We start from the raw sequence: 18,324 nt of genomic DNA on the forward strand, positions 1-18,324 counted from the left end.
CCTTTGTGCAGCTACACGGCTCTCGTGCTTCAACAGCTATGGAAACTCATTCTTTTGATGTCATTCAATGAGTTTTCCTTGGGCATCTTCTAAACTTCAAGGACCCTTTTCTTTCTCGAACGCCTGAAAAGCAGGACTAGCTTGACCACCTCTGTAGAATTTAATGGTTTGGTGAAAGGGCCTTTTTGGGGGGGGGGTTGTGTAAGGAAAGGGAGAAAGAAAATTTGGCAGGCTGGCTATGAAACAGGGGGATATCCAAACTCGGGTGTGCTAAACTAACTCGGCTCCTAATTTATTTCCAGGTCTAAAAAGGCACTTGTCCTTACTCAAAATACTCAGGGGCTTCTCTCAGTCAAGGCATTTCTGGAAGGGATTTGCCAGTGAGCAGTAACTCTGTTTTATGGAGCTGAGTAAAGACACAAATGGTGTTTCAAGAAGGAATTTGCACCCAGAAAAGGGAAAAAGACATGGATATTTTTGCCCAGAAGGGGAAGGATACCAGATAAGTGGAGCAGGTTGTTGGTATAAAGTGTGTCTGCAGGTTTATTCCTTTTGACTGTGTGGTGAGGTGGCTGAAAGGGAACATGTGAAGAACATGGAGTTATCCTGCAGAGCCACCCTGGTCCAGGCAGCCTCTTCTATGTCTTTATACACACTCCCAAAAAAAAAAAAAAACCCTTCGCAAGTCACAAACAATTCAGGATTCAACTAAGAAAACACAGAGTGAACCATATGGCCGGGGTGGCTCGAGTTGGCTGCATTTTCCCTCAGACAAAGAAGGGATTGAGAGTTGAAGGAAAGGAGAAAAAAACCCAACTTTCCGGCTGATGAAGCTGTTGTCTGGAGGCAATGATCCCAAATCTCAAGGCTTTATTCCAGGCTCCGACTGAGACGTGATATGTCATATGATTAGCATCTTTCATATTTACAAGAGTAGTGCGGGCTGCCAGTCTTTAGAGAAAGGCGAGAGAAAGAAGGGGCATATGCTGAAATGGATTTAGCATTTGAAAGAGAGAAAAGAGAGCGGATAAATACACTTAAACGAGGATTTAGTTTTACTCCCGTTGAGTTCTAATGGCTTGTTGATTGAGATTTTAGGGAGCTGGGACAGAGGTGTCAGCAGTAATTTAAAGGCGCTATTCAGCCCACCCCCGGCGGAAGGAGCCGGCGCTGCCCCTCAGGGCGGAGCGGTGCTGCGGCCGCAGTGGCGGGAGGGGCGCATCACCGCCGGGCCGGCTCCCTCCGCCGCGCGCGCGGCGCCACCTGGCGGCAGCGGCGGAACGCGCGGGAAACGGCGGCGCGCGGGACCGCCGGGAAAAGCGGGACACAAACCGGGAATTCCCGGTGTGCCGAGCACCTGGCAGAAGGGACACCACTGCAGCACTGCTCACAAACACTGTCCCGCCTAGCTTGGAGCATTAACAGACATGGGGCAGCCACAGTTCCTCCGGCTAACCTGTGCCAGTGCCTCACTGCCCTCCCATGGAAGAATTTATCCCTAATAGCCCAGCTAAACCCATCCTCTGGCATTTGAAGACATTCCCCCTTGTCCTGTCACTCCATGCCCTTGTGACAAGTCTCTCTCCAGCTCACTTGGAGCCCCTGTAGGCCCTGGATGGCACTTAAGATTTTCCCAATTTTAATCTTTACAGCCAAGCTCCTTCCTGGATGTGACCTACCTGCAGATATGGAAGGTGACAGAATTGTTCTAAAATACCAGGGTGTTTAATCTGAAGAGCAGTGAAATACCACTAATATCATTATTATTAGATTTACACTGTAAGCATAAAAGGATTTCATTTCTCAAGCAGATAAACTCACTCTATTTATGGTTATCAACCAAATAAAGTCACTTTAATAATGTTTAGTCAAACAGAAGTATCAGTGCACTGAGATCCAAACAAAAACACTCCACATTAAATAAATACTAGATTAAAAATTACCAGAGCTGTTGCTATAACAAGCAGTTAATATTTTGTTCATAAAAATCAATTACATATTTTATTTTTCCTTTTTCTTGCTCTGTTCTTCTTTCTCCCAATTCTCCAAGTAAGACTTGAGAATGTCATTTAGCTGCTGCTCGCACTGGCTTGCATGCTGCAAGCCATTTTCCCATCCTAAAAGCAGCAATAAAGAGGATAATTACACCTCTCTCTACAGCATCCATCATGGAATCAGCCCCTGGCAATGCCAGCATCAATTTCCCCATGAGCATTGACTGGCTGTGATATTTGTGCTTGGAAAACGGCTCTTTGGAGTTCAGTCACTAACCAGATGCTTTCTTTGATGTCAGCCAGGCAGGTAAAATTCCATTACTGGATAAAAAAACCCCCTTCAAGTATAAAAAGGGTTTGCAGGTAAAACTGCAAATGTGCAACTTCTTGGATTTTCTTGCAATATATTAGATGTTCTATGTAATATGAAAAATTGGAGTTTATGTAATGAATAATAATGAGTATAATGACTGGTAATGGATACAGTGGTTTCTATAGTGTACACACCATGTATTTTATATATTATTACACAGTATATGAACACTATGGGTGTATTATACACAATTTAAAAAAATGAGGCACAAAGAAACTTACCTTTGCAGTGGTGAATTACTCTCCCCCACAGCCTGTTCCTGCTCAGACAGGGCAGACTTCCCACGATCAGCAGGTGCCTCTTGGCCCTCGTCAGTGCCACATTCATCCTCTTCTCTGAGTCTATGAACCCAAAGTGCCTCGTCCTGACACACGACAGGACAATGATTTCCCTCTCTGCGCCTTGGAACGCGTCCACTGTGGACACCTGGACAGGCTTGACTTCAAAAGCCTCACAGTGAACCCCACTGAGCAAATTCTGGATCTGTGGGCAAAGAAACAGGCAAGGGGGCCTGTAGGAATAGTGCAGAGTCTGCCTACTCCGTGTAGGTCTAAGCAAACAGCTTTATTGGCTTTTATTGTTGTTGATTTATGATACAAACCTTATACATTTGTGATTTATAAAGGGTAATCACACCAATGGCAGCTCCTTCTATCCCACTTGCAATCAGAGACTGGATGAGCTTGACTGTAAAATGAGCTTCTGCCATGTTATAAAAGCTGTTGTCTCTTTCAATCTGGGAAAGAGGGAAAAAGATCCCCAAATTAGTTCTCACCAACAATGTAAAAAGAAATGGAATGGGGGAAAAATTAAAATAATTGACTTGTTATATAAGAAGTGTTGAGGAACTTACTTGCTCCATGCCATGAATGCTGTAAAAGCAGAGTGTTGGAAGCCATTGCAGTAGAGGAGCCCTGTCCTCCTCAGAAATGCCATCGATGAGGTTCCCGTCGTAGAACAGCTCGTTGGCGATGGCGCTGAGGGCAGGGTGGCAGCGGTACTGGGTCCGGAGAAGGATTGGGTCATGTCCCTAAAGAATGAGGGTGGAGAAATTAGCACTGGGAAGAGTGCAGGTGGATGGAGCTCAGAGCAACCTGGTCCAGTGGAAGGTGTCCCTGTCTGTGCTGGGGGGTTGGATAAGGTGACCTTTGAGGCCCCTTCCCACCCAAACCATTCTGGGATTTTATGATATTTTGCAATGCTGAAATCCTGATCCTCTGACACCTGAATCAGAATCCCCCTAGTGACTTCCACTCCACCTTTTCCAAAGGTGTGTTCAGCAGCACCTACCATTAAGCAGAGCCTGTCAAAGAGAGTCTGCTCCAATCCCTGCTCATGAACACTCTCAGACCCTTGAATAGTTGGTGGCAGTTGCTTGGGGTCTCCAACAAGGACAAGCTTTTCACACTGAAACCTAAATAGAAATGTGAAAAAACAAGAAAAGTGTTCTAAGAAGGATGTTAAAGTGTTCATAACCAAAGGGAGTGCTGTGTTTCTGTATCACATGGCTTCTCATCAGCCTCCCTTCTCCACCCCAGTTTAACAACACCTAACATTTAAAATCACTCTTCTTGCTCTCTAAGGCCAGACCTCAGCGTCCATGTGCTCAAAAAGCTGTGGAGTTTGGCACTACCTGGAGCTTGTGTCCCTGCTGAAGCCCCAGGGGCAGGCTGTACCTGGCAATGGGAAGGAGAGAAGCAGGCTCAGTCATCTGGCTGCACTCATCCAGCATCACCACAGGAAACCTGAGCGCGTTCAGGCAAGGGAAAGGGCAGGCAGCACACGTCACTCCAACCACTTTCACCTTGCATGAGCGAGGAGAAAATGGGAAGGCAAAAAGTAAAGATCATTTCATAGTTAATCTCTGTGCAGCACATAACTATAGCACACCTAGTTTTATTTTTGGAAACAGGACACTAAGCTATACCTGTGGAACCAAATCTAACTTTATATTTCACTTTATATTTCAACACCAGGAGCTTGGCAGGTGTGAGAGGGGATCCCCAGTTTCCATTTGCTGGGCCCTGTGGATAAGACACAGCAAATCCCTGCTTTCCCATCCCACCTCTTTGACTGTACCTGTTGCAGAATAGTTTTATTGGTCCCCAGTTTGTGCTGCTCAATGCTCTTCCTGACATACATTTTTTCAGCTGGAGTCAAATCTTCCTTCATGAGAGCAAGCAGCTCTTTCAGCTGCTCATTTTCATTTCCTGAGCCTGCATGTAAACTTCAAAGAAGATTTTGTAACATAGATTACAGTAACTGAAAATAGCAGCGCTTAGAAAAATAACCGTACTTTATACATAACAGCAGTGTTAATACAACAATGTATTAACCTAGCCCAAATTGCTTCAGATCCCTCCAAGAGATTTCTTACCTGTGGGGAAGAATTGCTTTTGTGATTTTCCTTATACTTCCCACTCTTATAAATTCTTCAAATCCAAGATCAAGCAGACTTTAAGGAAAAAGAGATGATAAACATTAAAGAAATGGAAAAAATATATTGAAAACTTCAAAAGTGGTTTCCAAAAGACACATCAAAATATTGAGGAACACAAAGTTTGGTGATTAATGAGATGAAGAACCTCAGTAATTCAAGAAAATGAAAATAAATTACTTCATCATGACTTGCCTCAAAAATGCTTAATGCCTTGATGATTCCCCTCTCCTAGCCTTCCATATGTATCCTCCCTTCCTTTTTCTTCCAAACCATGCATTTATTTCATGCCAACTTCATGCTGAATTTTCACAAATCTGATTCTCTCTGCTCCTCCTTCCCTACTGCTACATCCCAAAGATTCCTGAGCAGTATTGCTTCGTCATGATGGATTTTAAAAGTAAATTTGATGAGAGCAGAACCTAAAGTAATCTTCTGTAAATGTTTTATGTAGCCTTTGCTCTTTTAACAGTGCAAAAGGGATGAGGTAAAATTAAAACCTGTGTGTGGCACTTTTTAGGGAAAGAAATCTATCTTTTTGACATGTTTTACAGGAAATACCAACACAATTATCACTACAATGGAAGAGCACTATTGGTTTTGGAAGAAGAGTCCAGAAAAGCCTCAGTTACCCACCCCAGCAGTATCCTGTCCACAGCAACGTTGGTGGAAGAAGCAATGAGAAGTTTCCATGGAGTTGCCCTTGGACCCTCCGTAGCTTCATTGCTTTCAAAGAGCTGCACGAGGAACAAGATCACCACAGACAGCAAGTAGCTCTTGCCAGCTCCAAAAACACCTGGTGTTTTGGAAGAAAAAGCCCAAGTTACAAGTGAGAATTTCCTAGAAAGTTTGAATTGCTTTAATTTCAGTTATGCTGTGATTCCTCTAAAAACATGGCATGGACTTTTTTCACCAGCTCCAGTATCTAGGGGCAACTTTACACTTACAAAAACAAGCTAAGACATGATAAAAAGTGGTTTTAGAATGAAAAAAAAGAAGCAGAGGACACTAAATTCTGATTTTGCGTAGAGATATTTCTAGGCAAAACCTCCTATGCTTCAGTGAAATCCTGCACAAGGCAGAATGAAAATTTAAGGGGCAAAAGCTCTGTGCTGACAGAATGGATGTATTAATGCCACAGCCATTATCAGAGAGGCTGATTCTGGCATTTCACATCTATCAACATTCTTGAAAAGATACAACAGCAGCAAATGTCCCAGTTCTTGGCTGTGTACCACGAATGATTGTGATGGGGAAGCTCTGAGGTTCTTCTCCTGGTTTGGGGTTTTCACAGGAGGTCATCATCTGAGCTATGTGAAGCAGTGATGCTGCTTGGTCAGGGTTCAGGGAGAACCTTTGGATCATCTCTTCAGCCACTCCCATTGCCACTTCAGAGCTCACAGGGCCAGACATCATTGAGCACTTCAGGCTCATGGCAGGTGGAGTAAATTTCCTTCTGTTGACTCTCTTTGTAGCATCTTCAGAATTCAAATTCCTAAGAAAACAAGAAATAGCCAAAAGTTGTGATATGATCTAATTTGTACCTCCTGGTTCTGATTTTCCTGCACTGGACTGCTGCTGTTTTATGACCTGCTCACAGTGTCACAGAACTCACATTTTCAGGAGATATGGGATCAGTGGTAATGTGGATGGATTGAAGTGCTCCTCCATGTTCCTTAAAGATGCCAGCTCACCACTGGCATTACAAACCAGCAAGGCATGAACATACACTGGAAAACAAAGAAAAACAAGGTGAGAAAGAAATTAAATGAGCAGAAATTTCAAATCAGCCAAAGAAAGTAATTATAAAATGCCAAAAGAGCAATCAACTGATTTTATCTTCATTTTTAAACAAAACAACCCCAAAGCTTTAACTCAATTCAACAGCAAAACCAAGAAACTTGTGCAGAATCCCAGACTTATTAATACATGTTTTTTATATAAAAAAAATTTCCATTGAGTTGTTTGACATTTGTACAATTTGTTTTTCAAGGACAGTAAAAACATACTCCTTTTACTTACACTCTGACATTCAACTTGCATTGCATATCATATTATATAAATTACTACTTTCTTTATATTTTTCTCATTTCTTCCCCACCCATTTGGAATTTGCCAGCTACTTTGCAGGTTTAATTGCTTTAATTGCTGCATTCAAATTATACATTCAAACATACAAGAAAAAAAATACTGTGAGTTAAATAATATACAAGATTTGAGAAATTCTAAAACTCATCCCTCATTGCTGGCTGGATTTTCCCTTAGTTGTTTCCCACAGTTCTGAGTGCTTTGCTGTGGAACTCACTGTTTGATCTCCAGTTGGAGGGACTGTAGCCTTTCAGTGGTAGCAATTCTATTTCATTGTTGGAGGATGGTCCAAAGAAAGCACTGCTGGCAATGAAAGTATCGATGGGATCAAAGTTTAGAGTCTTTGAAACAACCCAGATGTCATCTGCCAAAAAAAATATACAAAAAAAGGCCAAAAAAAGAGTCCTCATAAGCTTCTCCTACTGCCACCTTTTAATCTGATGTTTAAGATGTGCTCACCTTTGCTGTAGAGAGAAGAATGCTCCTTTTTGCTCAGTTTCAGGTATAATTTGGGTTTGGAGTCAGCCCCAAAGCTGGCAGGTGTATTCATAAATTTCTTGAACTTACTGTACCGCTGTGTTGGAATTTCAAAGGCTTTCCTGGCAAATTGTAATTTAAAAAGAAAAGTATGTAAACAATGGGAACATTTTGGATTCAGCACCAAAATTAAGAAACCTCCACAGATTGGACCAAGTGGGTGTACATTATCTTAAATTAACAAGTTTGAAATACATTTATCTTGACAGCAAAATTCCCTCATATTCAGCCACAATTAAATTGCTTCCTCTACAGTTAAACAGCACAGAACAGCCTTTGAGATTACTTCTGTCATTAAAATTATAATCTTGAAGAGAATAAATCAAATTCTCCTACTGAAAATTAAATGAACAATAATTCAAATGCAACAGTTGTAACATTAGCAATTCAGCAAGTTGTTGGTCAGCACTTTTGATTCTTGCTAAAAAGAAATACCATTGCTATAAATATTTTTCCTTCACTAATTTAGCTCTTGCATTTCTTTACAGAAAGAAATCTTTACTCTTTAAATACAGAGAAAACGTGTTAAATCCTGCTGAACTCCTGAGCAACTGGAGCATTTATAAACTCTGAATTCCCAGAGCACTTGAGAGAAGTGCACAGCATTCCAGGATACCTCACCAAAAGCTGGCATTCCTCATAGACAGCAATCTTTTGGCTCCTGAGGTATGTCCCAATGCTTTTTGTATCATGGAGCACTGCGCTCGGTCTGGATTTTGTCTGTGTGGGGTTCACATCTTCAATCCACTTGAAAAAAGAACACTGCTCAGCTTTGGGGGCATCACAGGCATAGAACAAACGACCCTGCAAGGCAAGGGAGGGAAAAAAGAGACCATGAGCACTAAAGCAAGAAAAAGAGAAAGCCATGTGTGTTTTCAGCCAGAAGTGTAAAAACACAAGGAATGAACAGCACCTTGTTTTGACCTTCTTTTTTAACCATCACCAGCTTGGCAGGGTGCATGTGGTTGCAGAGTGGAGCACAGCTCCCTTGGCTCTGGCCTTGCCCAGCTTTCACTGCAGTGTAAAATGATATATCCACTTTGGAGAGGGCGTTGTGCAGCCTCTGTGCCAGCTCAAACAGCATGATGTTCAATTGCTCTGGGTAGGAAATGCAGAACAACAGAATCATTAGCACAGCCTTAAAATGCTTATACAGGTACACAGCATTCAAACAAATGTATTCTCATTGGAAAATTTCCACCCCAAATCAAAATATTTAATGTGAGTCCTACAAGAAACCATGTGACCTGCAAAATCCACTTATTCCAGGGGGGGAAAAAGGGTTTAGGAATCTTAAGACTGGAAAACAGCCCTGAGGTTACATAGTTGAACAGAACTCTTTTTGTTTTGTCTTTGCAATTTTGGGTATAGACTGAATATATTTCAGTATATATACAGAACATGAAATGCACCCTGTTGCTTTAATAGGCAATGTTTAAAATGACAGCACTTCACAGAGCAGAGACTTACCTGTCAGAGCAGCTTTAAAAACCTGCTTGTAGTGAGTGTGAGACTGAAACACAGCTGGGATGGAAATCTTCCTTTTAGGAAGGTTGGCATTTTTCACTTTATCCACAGGAGGAAAAGACAACTCAGAAATTGTTATGTCCTAGAAAGACCCAGGAAAATAAACCATTAAAAACTGTAAGACCTTGAATGAGACAAATTTTGCAGATATGTAAAAATACATGTCCCTAGAGCTTGGGCTGCCAGCTAGGATTCACCATGAGGTTAAAATTTGCCCCTTACCAAACAACCCACATTTATAATACCACAGATAATAGTTCCAAAGGCTTTAGAGTAAATTATACAGTTCAAAATCGTGTTTTTGAGCACTAGGCTTGGGGAAGGAACACACCAACCCCATTTTGCACACCATTTTACATATAGGTGTATATAAACACACACAGTGTGTATACATCAAATATATTAGTTATTTCCTCACCTCAACCTCACACAAATACTGTACTGGACAGTTTTAAAGAACTGAAGACCTTTAAGAAAAAGAGTTAAGATTTTCTTCAACTGTCAAAATCATTTGACAGCTTTAAAAACCTGACTTGTGGTTGGTTTGGTGTTTTCCCCCAATTTACTCAATTTGTCACATCTACTGGTCACAAACAGCTATGCTAAATTTTTAAGTGCTTTTTCAGTGCCATAACTTGACTTTTACACAACTAAAACTGAAGGAATTTATAATATTTTGAAGTCAGAGACTATGCCTTGAAGCAAAACCAGGTATTCATTAAAATGATGCTGATACCACAATTAAGAAAAACCCTCTGTGCACACAATTTCTTACCAATTACAGATGTCAAAACAGCCCAGCAGCTTTTCTTTCATCTTCCTGCCATCAACATTCAGATTAAAAATCTAAATCTGGCACTGTGCGTGCCAAAGAATTACCTTTACCAAGGATTAGTCACGGCACTTAAAATACATTTTTTTGTGTCACTACATCGGTAGAAAGATTTCATCCACTCATACTGATAATATCTTGCAGGAAATCAGATAAATGCAGTGCCTGTGGCCAGAGAAATGTGTTTGTGTCAGTGATAGCTGTGTTTGCTTGAACAGTTACACACCTGGCTGTCTCCTGTTGCGGTGTGGCAGCTCAGGTGACTCAACACCTTTTGTGTGGCCGCAGCCAGAGGTGTCTGCCTTAAGTGCAGGGAAAGTACCTTCTCCTCTGAAACCAGATCTGGGAGGCTGCTGTTTGCAGCCCTGGAGCGTTCCCCAGGCGAGCTCCTGGCTGGTAGCAGCAGTGCAGAGCTGGGAGCACTTGGATTCACACTTGGATTCCCACTTGGATTCAGGGCTCTGCCCTCTCCTGTGTCACCCAGCGGCATTCCGAGGATGCTCTGGGCACAGATGTCATCCTTGTCTTCCTCATCAGCGCTGTTTTCAGGGGTCAAATCACACTGAGCACTGCTTTGATACTTCAGCCACTTGCTTTGTCTGTGTTGGGCAGTCACTTTAGGGAGCACTGGTGGCACAGATCCCCTTTGTCCATCTTCCATGTACTCCGCAAACAAAGAGGTTTCACAGTTCCTGTCCTCGGGGCCAGGAGCACTCCCAGGAAATGCCACCAAACTGCCTCCTGAAGAGCCCAAGGATTGCTGGACCTCCTCGCTCTCAGTGGGGTCAAACACATCAGGAATCTCATCAGTGGCAGGAAGAGTGACAAATGGAGCTCGTGTTTTCATCCTGGGCTTCAATGCTGGGAGGCTGCATCCCTCTGGATAGCGGCATTTCTCCTGGGCTGTGGGGCAAATACAGCTTTACAAGCAACTGGGAGCACCTAGGGATGGCACTTCAGGTGTGCAAGAAGGAAGGAATTCTAAGTTCTTCCCCTTACATCCTGTCTTTTAACTGGGGAGCTCTCTGGAGTGTTCCTGTGCAGCATTACACTAAATGATGGATTTCGTGTGATTCTTTTAATTAGTTTTAATTATCTGAAATCTCTATACTCAGAACAGTGTAGCCACTCTGCTTGTTTAAAAGACCATTATTTAAACATGGTTGTGTTTTGGAACTCATCAATCTGATGTCACAGATGCCAGCTAGAAAGCACCCAGCCAGCTTAACATTTGCTGCATTTTTCATAACCCACAAACCTATGAATTAATATTAAACAACGCAGATAAATAAGCTCTTACTACCAAAAAGCATCCTTTTGATTAAATGGATTATCACTAGTGACAGTTACAAATGGGAGAGGGTCAGAGGACAGCTGAATATGGAAGAAAACTAAGAGCAGGTAAATAAAAACATAGGTATCACTTAAAAGCTTAGCTTATAGCCTTTTTGCCCCCAAACTAGAAGCAGATTTTTTTTTATAAAACTAAATCCCTCCACTAAAGTCTCTTTCAGGAGAATACAATTGGCAGAGTAACTGTCTGTGATAGCCCAATTCATTGTGCTTCAAAAATCCTCAGAGATTTTACAGCTAGAACACTGTGAAGTACCAGTATAAAACTGTAAATTCTTACTGAAAAGAAAATCTGGGACTTCTGGTTCATTTGGTAAGATCCCATGCATCAGGGGCTCCTGGATGTCTCCAACAGCCTCCTCATTTTCCCAAGGTGGAGAAATCATAGAGTCTGGATCAAGTGGGGAAGTCGGTTCTGATGAAATCTAGAGGTGCAGAATGAACATGGTAGGTGAATGTCTGGAAAAAACCCTGATTACAGCTTTTTTATCACTATTTTCTCTCTCATCATTCTAAACAATTGCACTGGCTCTCAGAGCTGTGATACAACAGCTTCAAAAAGAAGAAACTGTCATGAACACACAGGAAATAAAGCCAAAAATACCTGCAAGAGACTGTCAGTGCCCACCTTGGCAGGCTCCCAGGCAGTCCATGGTGCTTGCCTCAGGTCAGAGGGTGACATTGTCCATGGTGGCACTTCAGGATACACAGGAAAAACACATGAAGCACTCAAGTCATGCAGAAATTTTGAGGTCAACCACTGCCCTTCCCCTTTTAATTTCACTTACAGGACTGATTTATTCCTGGCTCTTCAACAACATCAGGTTTCATTTGAAAATTCTCTTCTCTGATAATGTCAACATCATCCTCACAAAGGCTCCTGGAACCTGGAGACTTGATTAAAAAAATATATACAAGCAAAAACTTGTTAGACATTAAACTATCTTCTTTTTTTCAAAGTGCAACTGATCAAAGGAGCAGAAAAAACCAGTCACACATTATGAAGTTCTATGACAAAGGTAAGTAAAAATAATTAATTTTTATATGATTGTAGCAGTTTAAAAATGAACTATTTCCTATGCTAAACTGACAGGATAATATTTTGCACTAAGGTTAGTAAGGACAACTGTACAAAAAAAAATGTTTTACCTGTCTGAAGTCAAAAAGGTCATAATTCCTTGAAAAGAGGGGTGAGAAAAATGTCTCAGCTGCACAGTCCATGTCCTCTGGTTGCTGCTGCCATCCTAGCTGGGAGCATGGAGCTCTCAACAGGACCTCACTAGCTGCTGATCCCTTCACTTGGTGCCCTTGGAAGGCAACAGGCTACACAATGCATTGGAATTATCACTAACAGGAAGTAAAAACTGCTCTGAAACTGTCTACCATCAACACAGGTACTTTTTACACAAAGAACAAAAATGATCTGTTGATACTGCAGGAGAGAAATAAAAAATCTGGGGTTTTTTTCCTTGTAATTTGAATTTAAAACTCACTTGGAAAACTTCCCGCAGTGAACTGTACTAAAAATTGTGAGAACTGGTTGAAATTTTATTAGGACTTTGTGTAATATATTACAGTCAGCAAACCATTTAACTGACATTTAGGAAACACTGTTAATTACACTTCATTTCCACAGAGATGGTACCTTTGGTTGCCAGTCAGATGTCCCAGGGTCTCTTTGGGCTGCTGCTATTGGTACAATATTTGCCTCTGTCTTCTGCAATAAACTGTCCACACAGCTGGGCTGCACAGGAAAGTATCAAAACCTAATTAGTTTAAGAACTTAATAACCATTTAAAGTGAAAATTTAGCCTAAGAAATGCCTTGTATTTATACAAATGAAGCTTTTTCAGTTACAGCCTTTTTATTTGGAAGCTAGGACCACCCATGCCAGGATAAGAAACTATGTTTGCTTTTCAAACAGGACAGGAAAAAGGGAAGGAGTTCTAAAATCTTTCTTTAAGCTTAAGATGGATTGGGAAGGAAAAAAGGTTGGTAACAGCTCTGGATAAAAATGAATCCAAATTATCAAACACAGTTTTCCCAGTGTATTTCAACCCAAATGCTAAAATTCCAAGCAGAGACATGTATTTAAAGATAGTGGGGAAAAAAAAAAGAGGTGGTAAAAGATGGGATAGGGAAGGAGAAGTACCAGACATATTAATGGAATATTAAACATTAGTAAATACCACAACTTCCATTCAGTTTCTTGTCATACATGAGGCCTCCTGAATATTGTCAAGATGACATTCTCTATTTATTGCCAGCTTCATAAACAATGCCAATAAGCAATTTGTAGCTCAACCTCTATGGTTCCATAAACCAATAACTTTATTCCAGGAGCCAGGTGGAAAATGCATTTATCTTGTACAGATAAATAGATGTAGTCAAAAATTGGTTACCATGAGGCCAGGAGAATCAAAGTATGAACGGGAAGATGCCTGTAAACTTTCTGAGTAAGGCATTTCTGTAAACTCTTTTACAGCTACAAGAGATGGAAAAGTACAGTGAGTTACAGTCAGTAGTCTGGGGTTTTTTTTTTACATGAAAACATCTCAATATTTACAGGTCTTGCAAACCTTACCCACACAACAAATTGCACACTAACTGTTAGTTTGAATGAGAGCAAACAGAGACAGACTTGGAGCTCACAATGCTTTAAACAGTAACAATTGCACGAGGGAACCTCAGTAACACATCACTCTAAAAGTATTTCTAAATATGAGGAGAAATGAGAGAAATCAAACAGGTACAGACATACAGAATCCAGTTTAAAATACAAGCTGACCTAACCTTCATCCTTCTCAAGGGGTTCAAGTGTGTCCTTAGCAGTGTCTGTCTCACAGAACATGCTGCTGTTTTCCTCCATCTTTTGCAAGCTCTCAAATGCTGTGCTATGCTGAGCCAAAGCTCTTAGAAGAGCGATATCATTCACCAAATCAGGGAGTCCTGAGGAATTCTGAGCCACTGCTGTGCATTTCAGGCCATCCATCCCTATTGTTCCTCCTTTGCAGGCTTCAGGAGAAGCAGTTATGCTCTCTGCATTTTCCCATGCAGTTTCTCCTGCTGCTGTTTCCTCTGGAGATGAATAACCTGTTCCTAAAGGATCTGATTTTTGTGACATAGCCAGCAGAGGGCTGCCTGGTTTAATGTCATCACTCTTAGTACCCCAGAAGTGCTCTGAACTAACATCTGGGGATTCCATGCACCCAACCTGTGTAACTCCTTCCTTGGTCTTTTTGTCCACAGCAGAAATTATTCTGCTGGGAGAAATACCTGGAAGACTTCCAGTTGCCTCCAACACCCTGGTTTCAGGGTGACATTCAGTGACATTGGTGTCACCAGGCAAGAGATCAGAGTGCTGGTTTTTTATCCAGGATGTGCCATTAATGGGGAGTGCTGCACAGCCATGCAGATCCTCCTCTTTGTTTGTGGCTTCAAGACTTGATTGACTTGCATTGATCTCTTTTGTGTTGCATCCGTCATCTGAAAGCTCCACTTCAGTTCTGGTCTTGTTTGCAGTGTCTTCTGCAGCTCTCCTGGCATCACTGTCACAAAGCTGGGGTGGTGAACCCCCTTCTCCATCAAAACTGGAACATGTGACTTCATTTTTGCTGTGTGTCTGTACTTCACAGCAAGAATGAGGCTTCAAATGAGGCCTCAATGCAGCATCCTGTGCTACATCTTCTCCCTGCAAGCAGCCTGGGCTCCGTGAGGAGTCTCCCTCAGGGAAGTCCTTCCCTTCTCTTTCACACACATCTTCACTGTCTGTGTCATTAAAATCAAAAGTCTCCATTAGGTTGAAGCTAACCTCCATCAGTTCCCCATCAGGACTAGAGTCTCTGCCCTGCAAACTGAACTCCTCCTTCACAATTCCAGCTTCAGTGCACGTCACATCCCCAGAGAGCTCCGGGTCACTGGACACTCCCTCTGAATTTTGTTGTGGATCAAGCTCACTCTGCATCTTCACAGATAAATTCTCCCTAAGACTGTCAGTCCCTAAATGCTCCCTGCATCCAAAAGGACTGTTTTCAAAGGCAGCTGGACTTGCTGAATGTGAAATGTCACCTGAGGACGGGATAAACTCACTGTCACTCCTTCTACTTACAGTGGACTCGGGTAGGAAGCAACTATTTGTGTTGCAGTGATCTTGTAAATCTTGACTTAAATTATTTACCTTTTTGTCTTGTCTCTGTCCTGTGACTTCTTCACCACAAAGTTGTTGAGCTGAATTTGGAAGTGTTTGAGTTTTCCAGTCCTTTTTATCCTTTACATTTCCCTGTATAAAAGGCAGGTGCTGAGTATCTGGAACGAGTCCTTGGGCAGGGTCGCCTGAAAAAGCAGGGAGGATGGGACTTCTTTTGTCACATAAATCTGCATTTTCTGCTGCCTGAAACCTGGCAAGACAACCTGTGACTCCAGATATTTGCTCCCTGTGTCCTTGTGCTGGTTTAGACTTCAGAAGAGCAATTATCTGTGCTGTGCTCCTGATGTGGTGGGACACTGCCCCAGGACCAGCATGCCCAGAAAGGAGAGGAGATTCTGGCTTCACAACAAACTGATGGGAATTTGGCTTCTCTGCCTCCTCACAGCTGTCACTAAAGGGAGCTGAAAGCAGTGAGGACACAGACATTTGTTCTCTGCCACTGTCCCTCCATCCCTCTTCCTGACAGCCTGCAGAGGGATTTGTTTCTGCGTCCTTCTTGCGAATCGTGGAAAACAACGGAGAGCTGATATAAAACTGGGATGGAAAACTCCCTTGGCACTCCCTAGATGAAGCAAACACTGTTGGTTTTTCTTCCTCTTCCACAGCTGGTATTTTCTTCTCAACTTGGCGTGGCCCTTGGAACCCCTAGGAGAGAAACTGTCGATTAATCCACATGTTGTAATCAAATTATGAAAATGGGGCACACTCCGTGATCAAATGGCCTGAAAAAATATTCTGATCAAATCCACATGAGGGCTCCACAGGTGCATAGAAACAACCCCAAGCCCTTGGGATTTTTACTGCAGGCTCAGCAACATCAATCCTGCTAAACCAAATTTCCTAAATGTGGAAAAAATACATTCTGGAATACAGCTCAAAAAAAAAAAATCTGGAACAAAACCACACCGTAAACTTCCTTTTCAAGCCAACAGGGAGATGTCTTGGGGGTAGAAGAGCAGGTTTGACACCATTTCTATCCGCTGCTGCAGCTTCTGCTTTCTTTGGCTGGTTTTCAGAGGGCTTTTCACTCACTTTGACTGCTTCAACTGTGATTAAATATCGCTCACTTTCAAAATCATCTCCAGGAGTCACCTGGAAAGGAGAAACCAGCAGAGTGTACATAATAGAAACAATATCATATACTTTTATTTAAAATAAATACATTTTTAAAAAGTACCTATATGTAAAAAAATCAGGTACTTACATCTACCATATCACATATAATATTTCTATTTATACATATATTCTAAAGAGCATTAGCACTTCCATGATTATTCCATGTATCACTGTAACACACTGCTTTTACCACAAAGGAAGAAAAATTCCATGAAACCTTCTGGACAAACAGTAAGACCTACTAATACATAGAAGCTGCTTTCCCTTTCCATTATTTGCACTGTTTTATATCAACAACAAGAAAAATTACTGTTTTGGTTACCAGACAAGTTTGAAATGCTGTCTGAAAGACAAAACTACAATCAGATATTAAAATAACAACTCTGAACAACAAAACATACCTGAGATTTTATGAAAATACTCTCCAGACATTGCCCTTTATCATCAAACAAGGTAGCCTGCAACATAAAAATAAGATTTTAAATAATCAGTTATTTGACAAATCAACTGCCACTGGCAGTAGCAGATAAATCAAATAGTGTTAAATCTGAATTTTCACCTGATTTCTGCCAGTTCTAACCCTCAGAATTCCATCTTGCCATGTTTTTGATTTTTTCATCTTTTGGTGAGTGTATAACACCTGTTTTAAAAATGTAAAATATTGAAGAAAGAAGAAAACGTTCAAATATTTCAGCAGCTACAGTCTTTAAACTTATTCCTACTGAATTGCACAGGGTTAAAAAATCACTCACAGTGAATTCTTGAGAGGCCATTGCTTTGGCAACACAGTCATCCAACAGCTTATTTCACAAATATCCACATCTTCCCACAGCCTGAAACACAGGGAAATGTCAGGATGCACCAGAGCTGTGAAGGAAAAGCTGAACAAAAAATTGCTTATTTTTTCCCCTCAAAAGAAAATATTTAGATGGAATTCCCCACAGTATCAAAGAGATAGAGGGGTAGAGCTGCTTTAAGCATTTCAAAGAGAGATCCCAACAACAATCTGACAGACTGCTGGTTAAAAAAAAAATCTCTTAATAGATGTCAAGATATTTTCCAGCTTTTACATTAATTCATTCATTTAAATGAATGGCTGGCGACTCTGAATATTCTTATTCAGAATTACTTGAAAGTTTACTTGCAGAAATTAAAGTAAATAAATAAATAAAAAGAGAGAAGCCTTTACGAGAGTGATTTTGTCACAGGTGTGGAGTATGTTTAGCTCATGCAAAAAACAACTGACTCTCAAACCAGCTGCCCGTGAAGCCAAACCTCTTTGCATATTTGCAGTTAGGCCGCGAGACATTTTAAAATAAATTTTTATACACCCTTTGGATTGGTGAGAATGGGTTTATATGACGAAAAGGGGAAAGATTGGCGCTGTTTCTTATGGTTGTCACCTCCTTGGGTGCTTCCTAAGGTGAAATTCCCTGGACACGCTAACTTCTAGGACAGTTATTCCTCGAGTTATCAGAGCACAACCCTGAGGGTGAGTCCTGAGGGAGGAAACGCCACAGGCAGCGGGACCCGCCGCTGTGGGAGCGCCTCCACACAGCGCTTTCCCAGCTCCATCCACCAGCATTCCCGACAGCGCCGCCTCCCTCAGCAACGCCCCTGCGCCACCGCAGCCCCGCCACTCGCGGGGGTCCGGGCGGACACCCCGATCCTACCCCACGGGACCGGGATCAGGACCGAGATCAGGACCGGGACCGGGATCGGGCTCCCAGCGGCCGCCGCCGCCTTCCGAACTTCCCGCCGCAGCGCCGCGCGTGACGTCACCACGCCGCGACGCCCGGCGGGGAGGAAGTCACGTGCGCCCACAGCCGGGCGCGCCCCCGACGCCGCCGCGCACGCGCG

At 42.1% G+C, this 18,324-nt stretch overlaps 1 protein-coding gene across 6 annotated transcripts; it reads right to left on the bottom strand.

The window, feature by feature from the left end:
* Positions 1-1,303: 1,303 nt before the first annotated feature.
* Positions 1,304-18,226, bottom strand: ZGRF1 (zinc finger GRF-type containing 1). 6 transcript variants are annotated; one of them, XM_033060773.1, is made up of 29 exons: positions 18,138-18,226; positions 17,217-17,297; positions 17,024-17,104; positions 16,866-16,922; positions 16,255-16,440; positions 13,935-15,993; positions 13,544-13,626; positions 12,787-12,885; positions 12,291-12,464; positions 11,930-12,035; positions 11,770-11,837; positions 11,422-11,566; positions 10,015-10,691; positions 8,900-9,038; positions 8,343-8,527; positions 8,046-8,233; positions 7,352-7,491; positions 7,110-7,256; positions 6,420-6,534; positions 6,040-6,299; positions 5,441-5,600; positions 4,745-4,822; positions 4,447-4,594; positions 4,044-4,171; positions 3,658-3,781; positions 3,221-3,397; positions 2,969-3,103; positions 2,589-2,850; positions 1,304-2,117 (listed from the first exon to the last, which is right to left on the bottom strand). In XM_033060773.1, exons 2-29 carry the CDS (start codon positions 17,235-17,237, stop codon positions 2,002-2,004), a joined length of 6,258 nt encoding a protein of 2,085 aa, XP_032916664.1. In that variant the 5' UTR covers positions 17,238-17,297; positions 18,138-18,226; the 3' UTR covers positions 1,304-2,001. The 6 variants fall into 6 exon arrangements, with proteins under 6 accessions (XP_032916664.1, XP_032916667.1, XP_032916669.1 ...); XM_033060776.1 differs by lacking the exon at positions 12,291-12,464 and having other exon boundaries at positions 1,305-2,117; positions 11,746-11,837; positions 14,418-15,993; XM_033060778.1 differs by lacking the exon at positions 12,291-12,464 and having other exon boundaries at positions 1,305-2,117.
* Positions 18,227-18,324: the final 98 nt, after the last annotated feature.

This window comes from Catharus ustulatus, chromosome 5 (assembly GCF_009819885.2).
Source record: "Catharus ustulatus isolate bCatUst1 chromosome 5, bCatUst1.pri.v2, whole genome shotgun sequence".
NCBI classification, from domain to species: domain Eukaryota; kingdom Metazoa; phylum Chordata; class Aves; order Passeriformes; family Turdidae; genus Catharus; species Catharus ustulatus.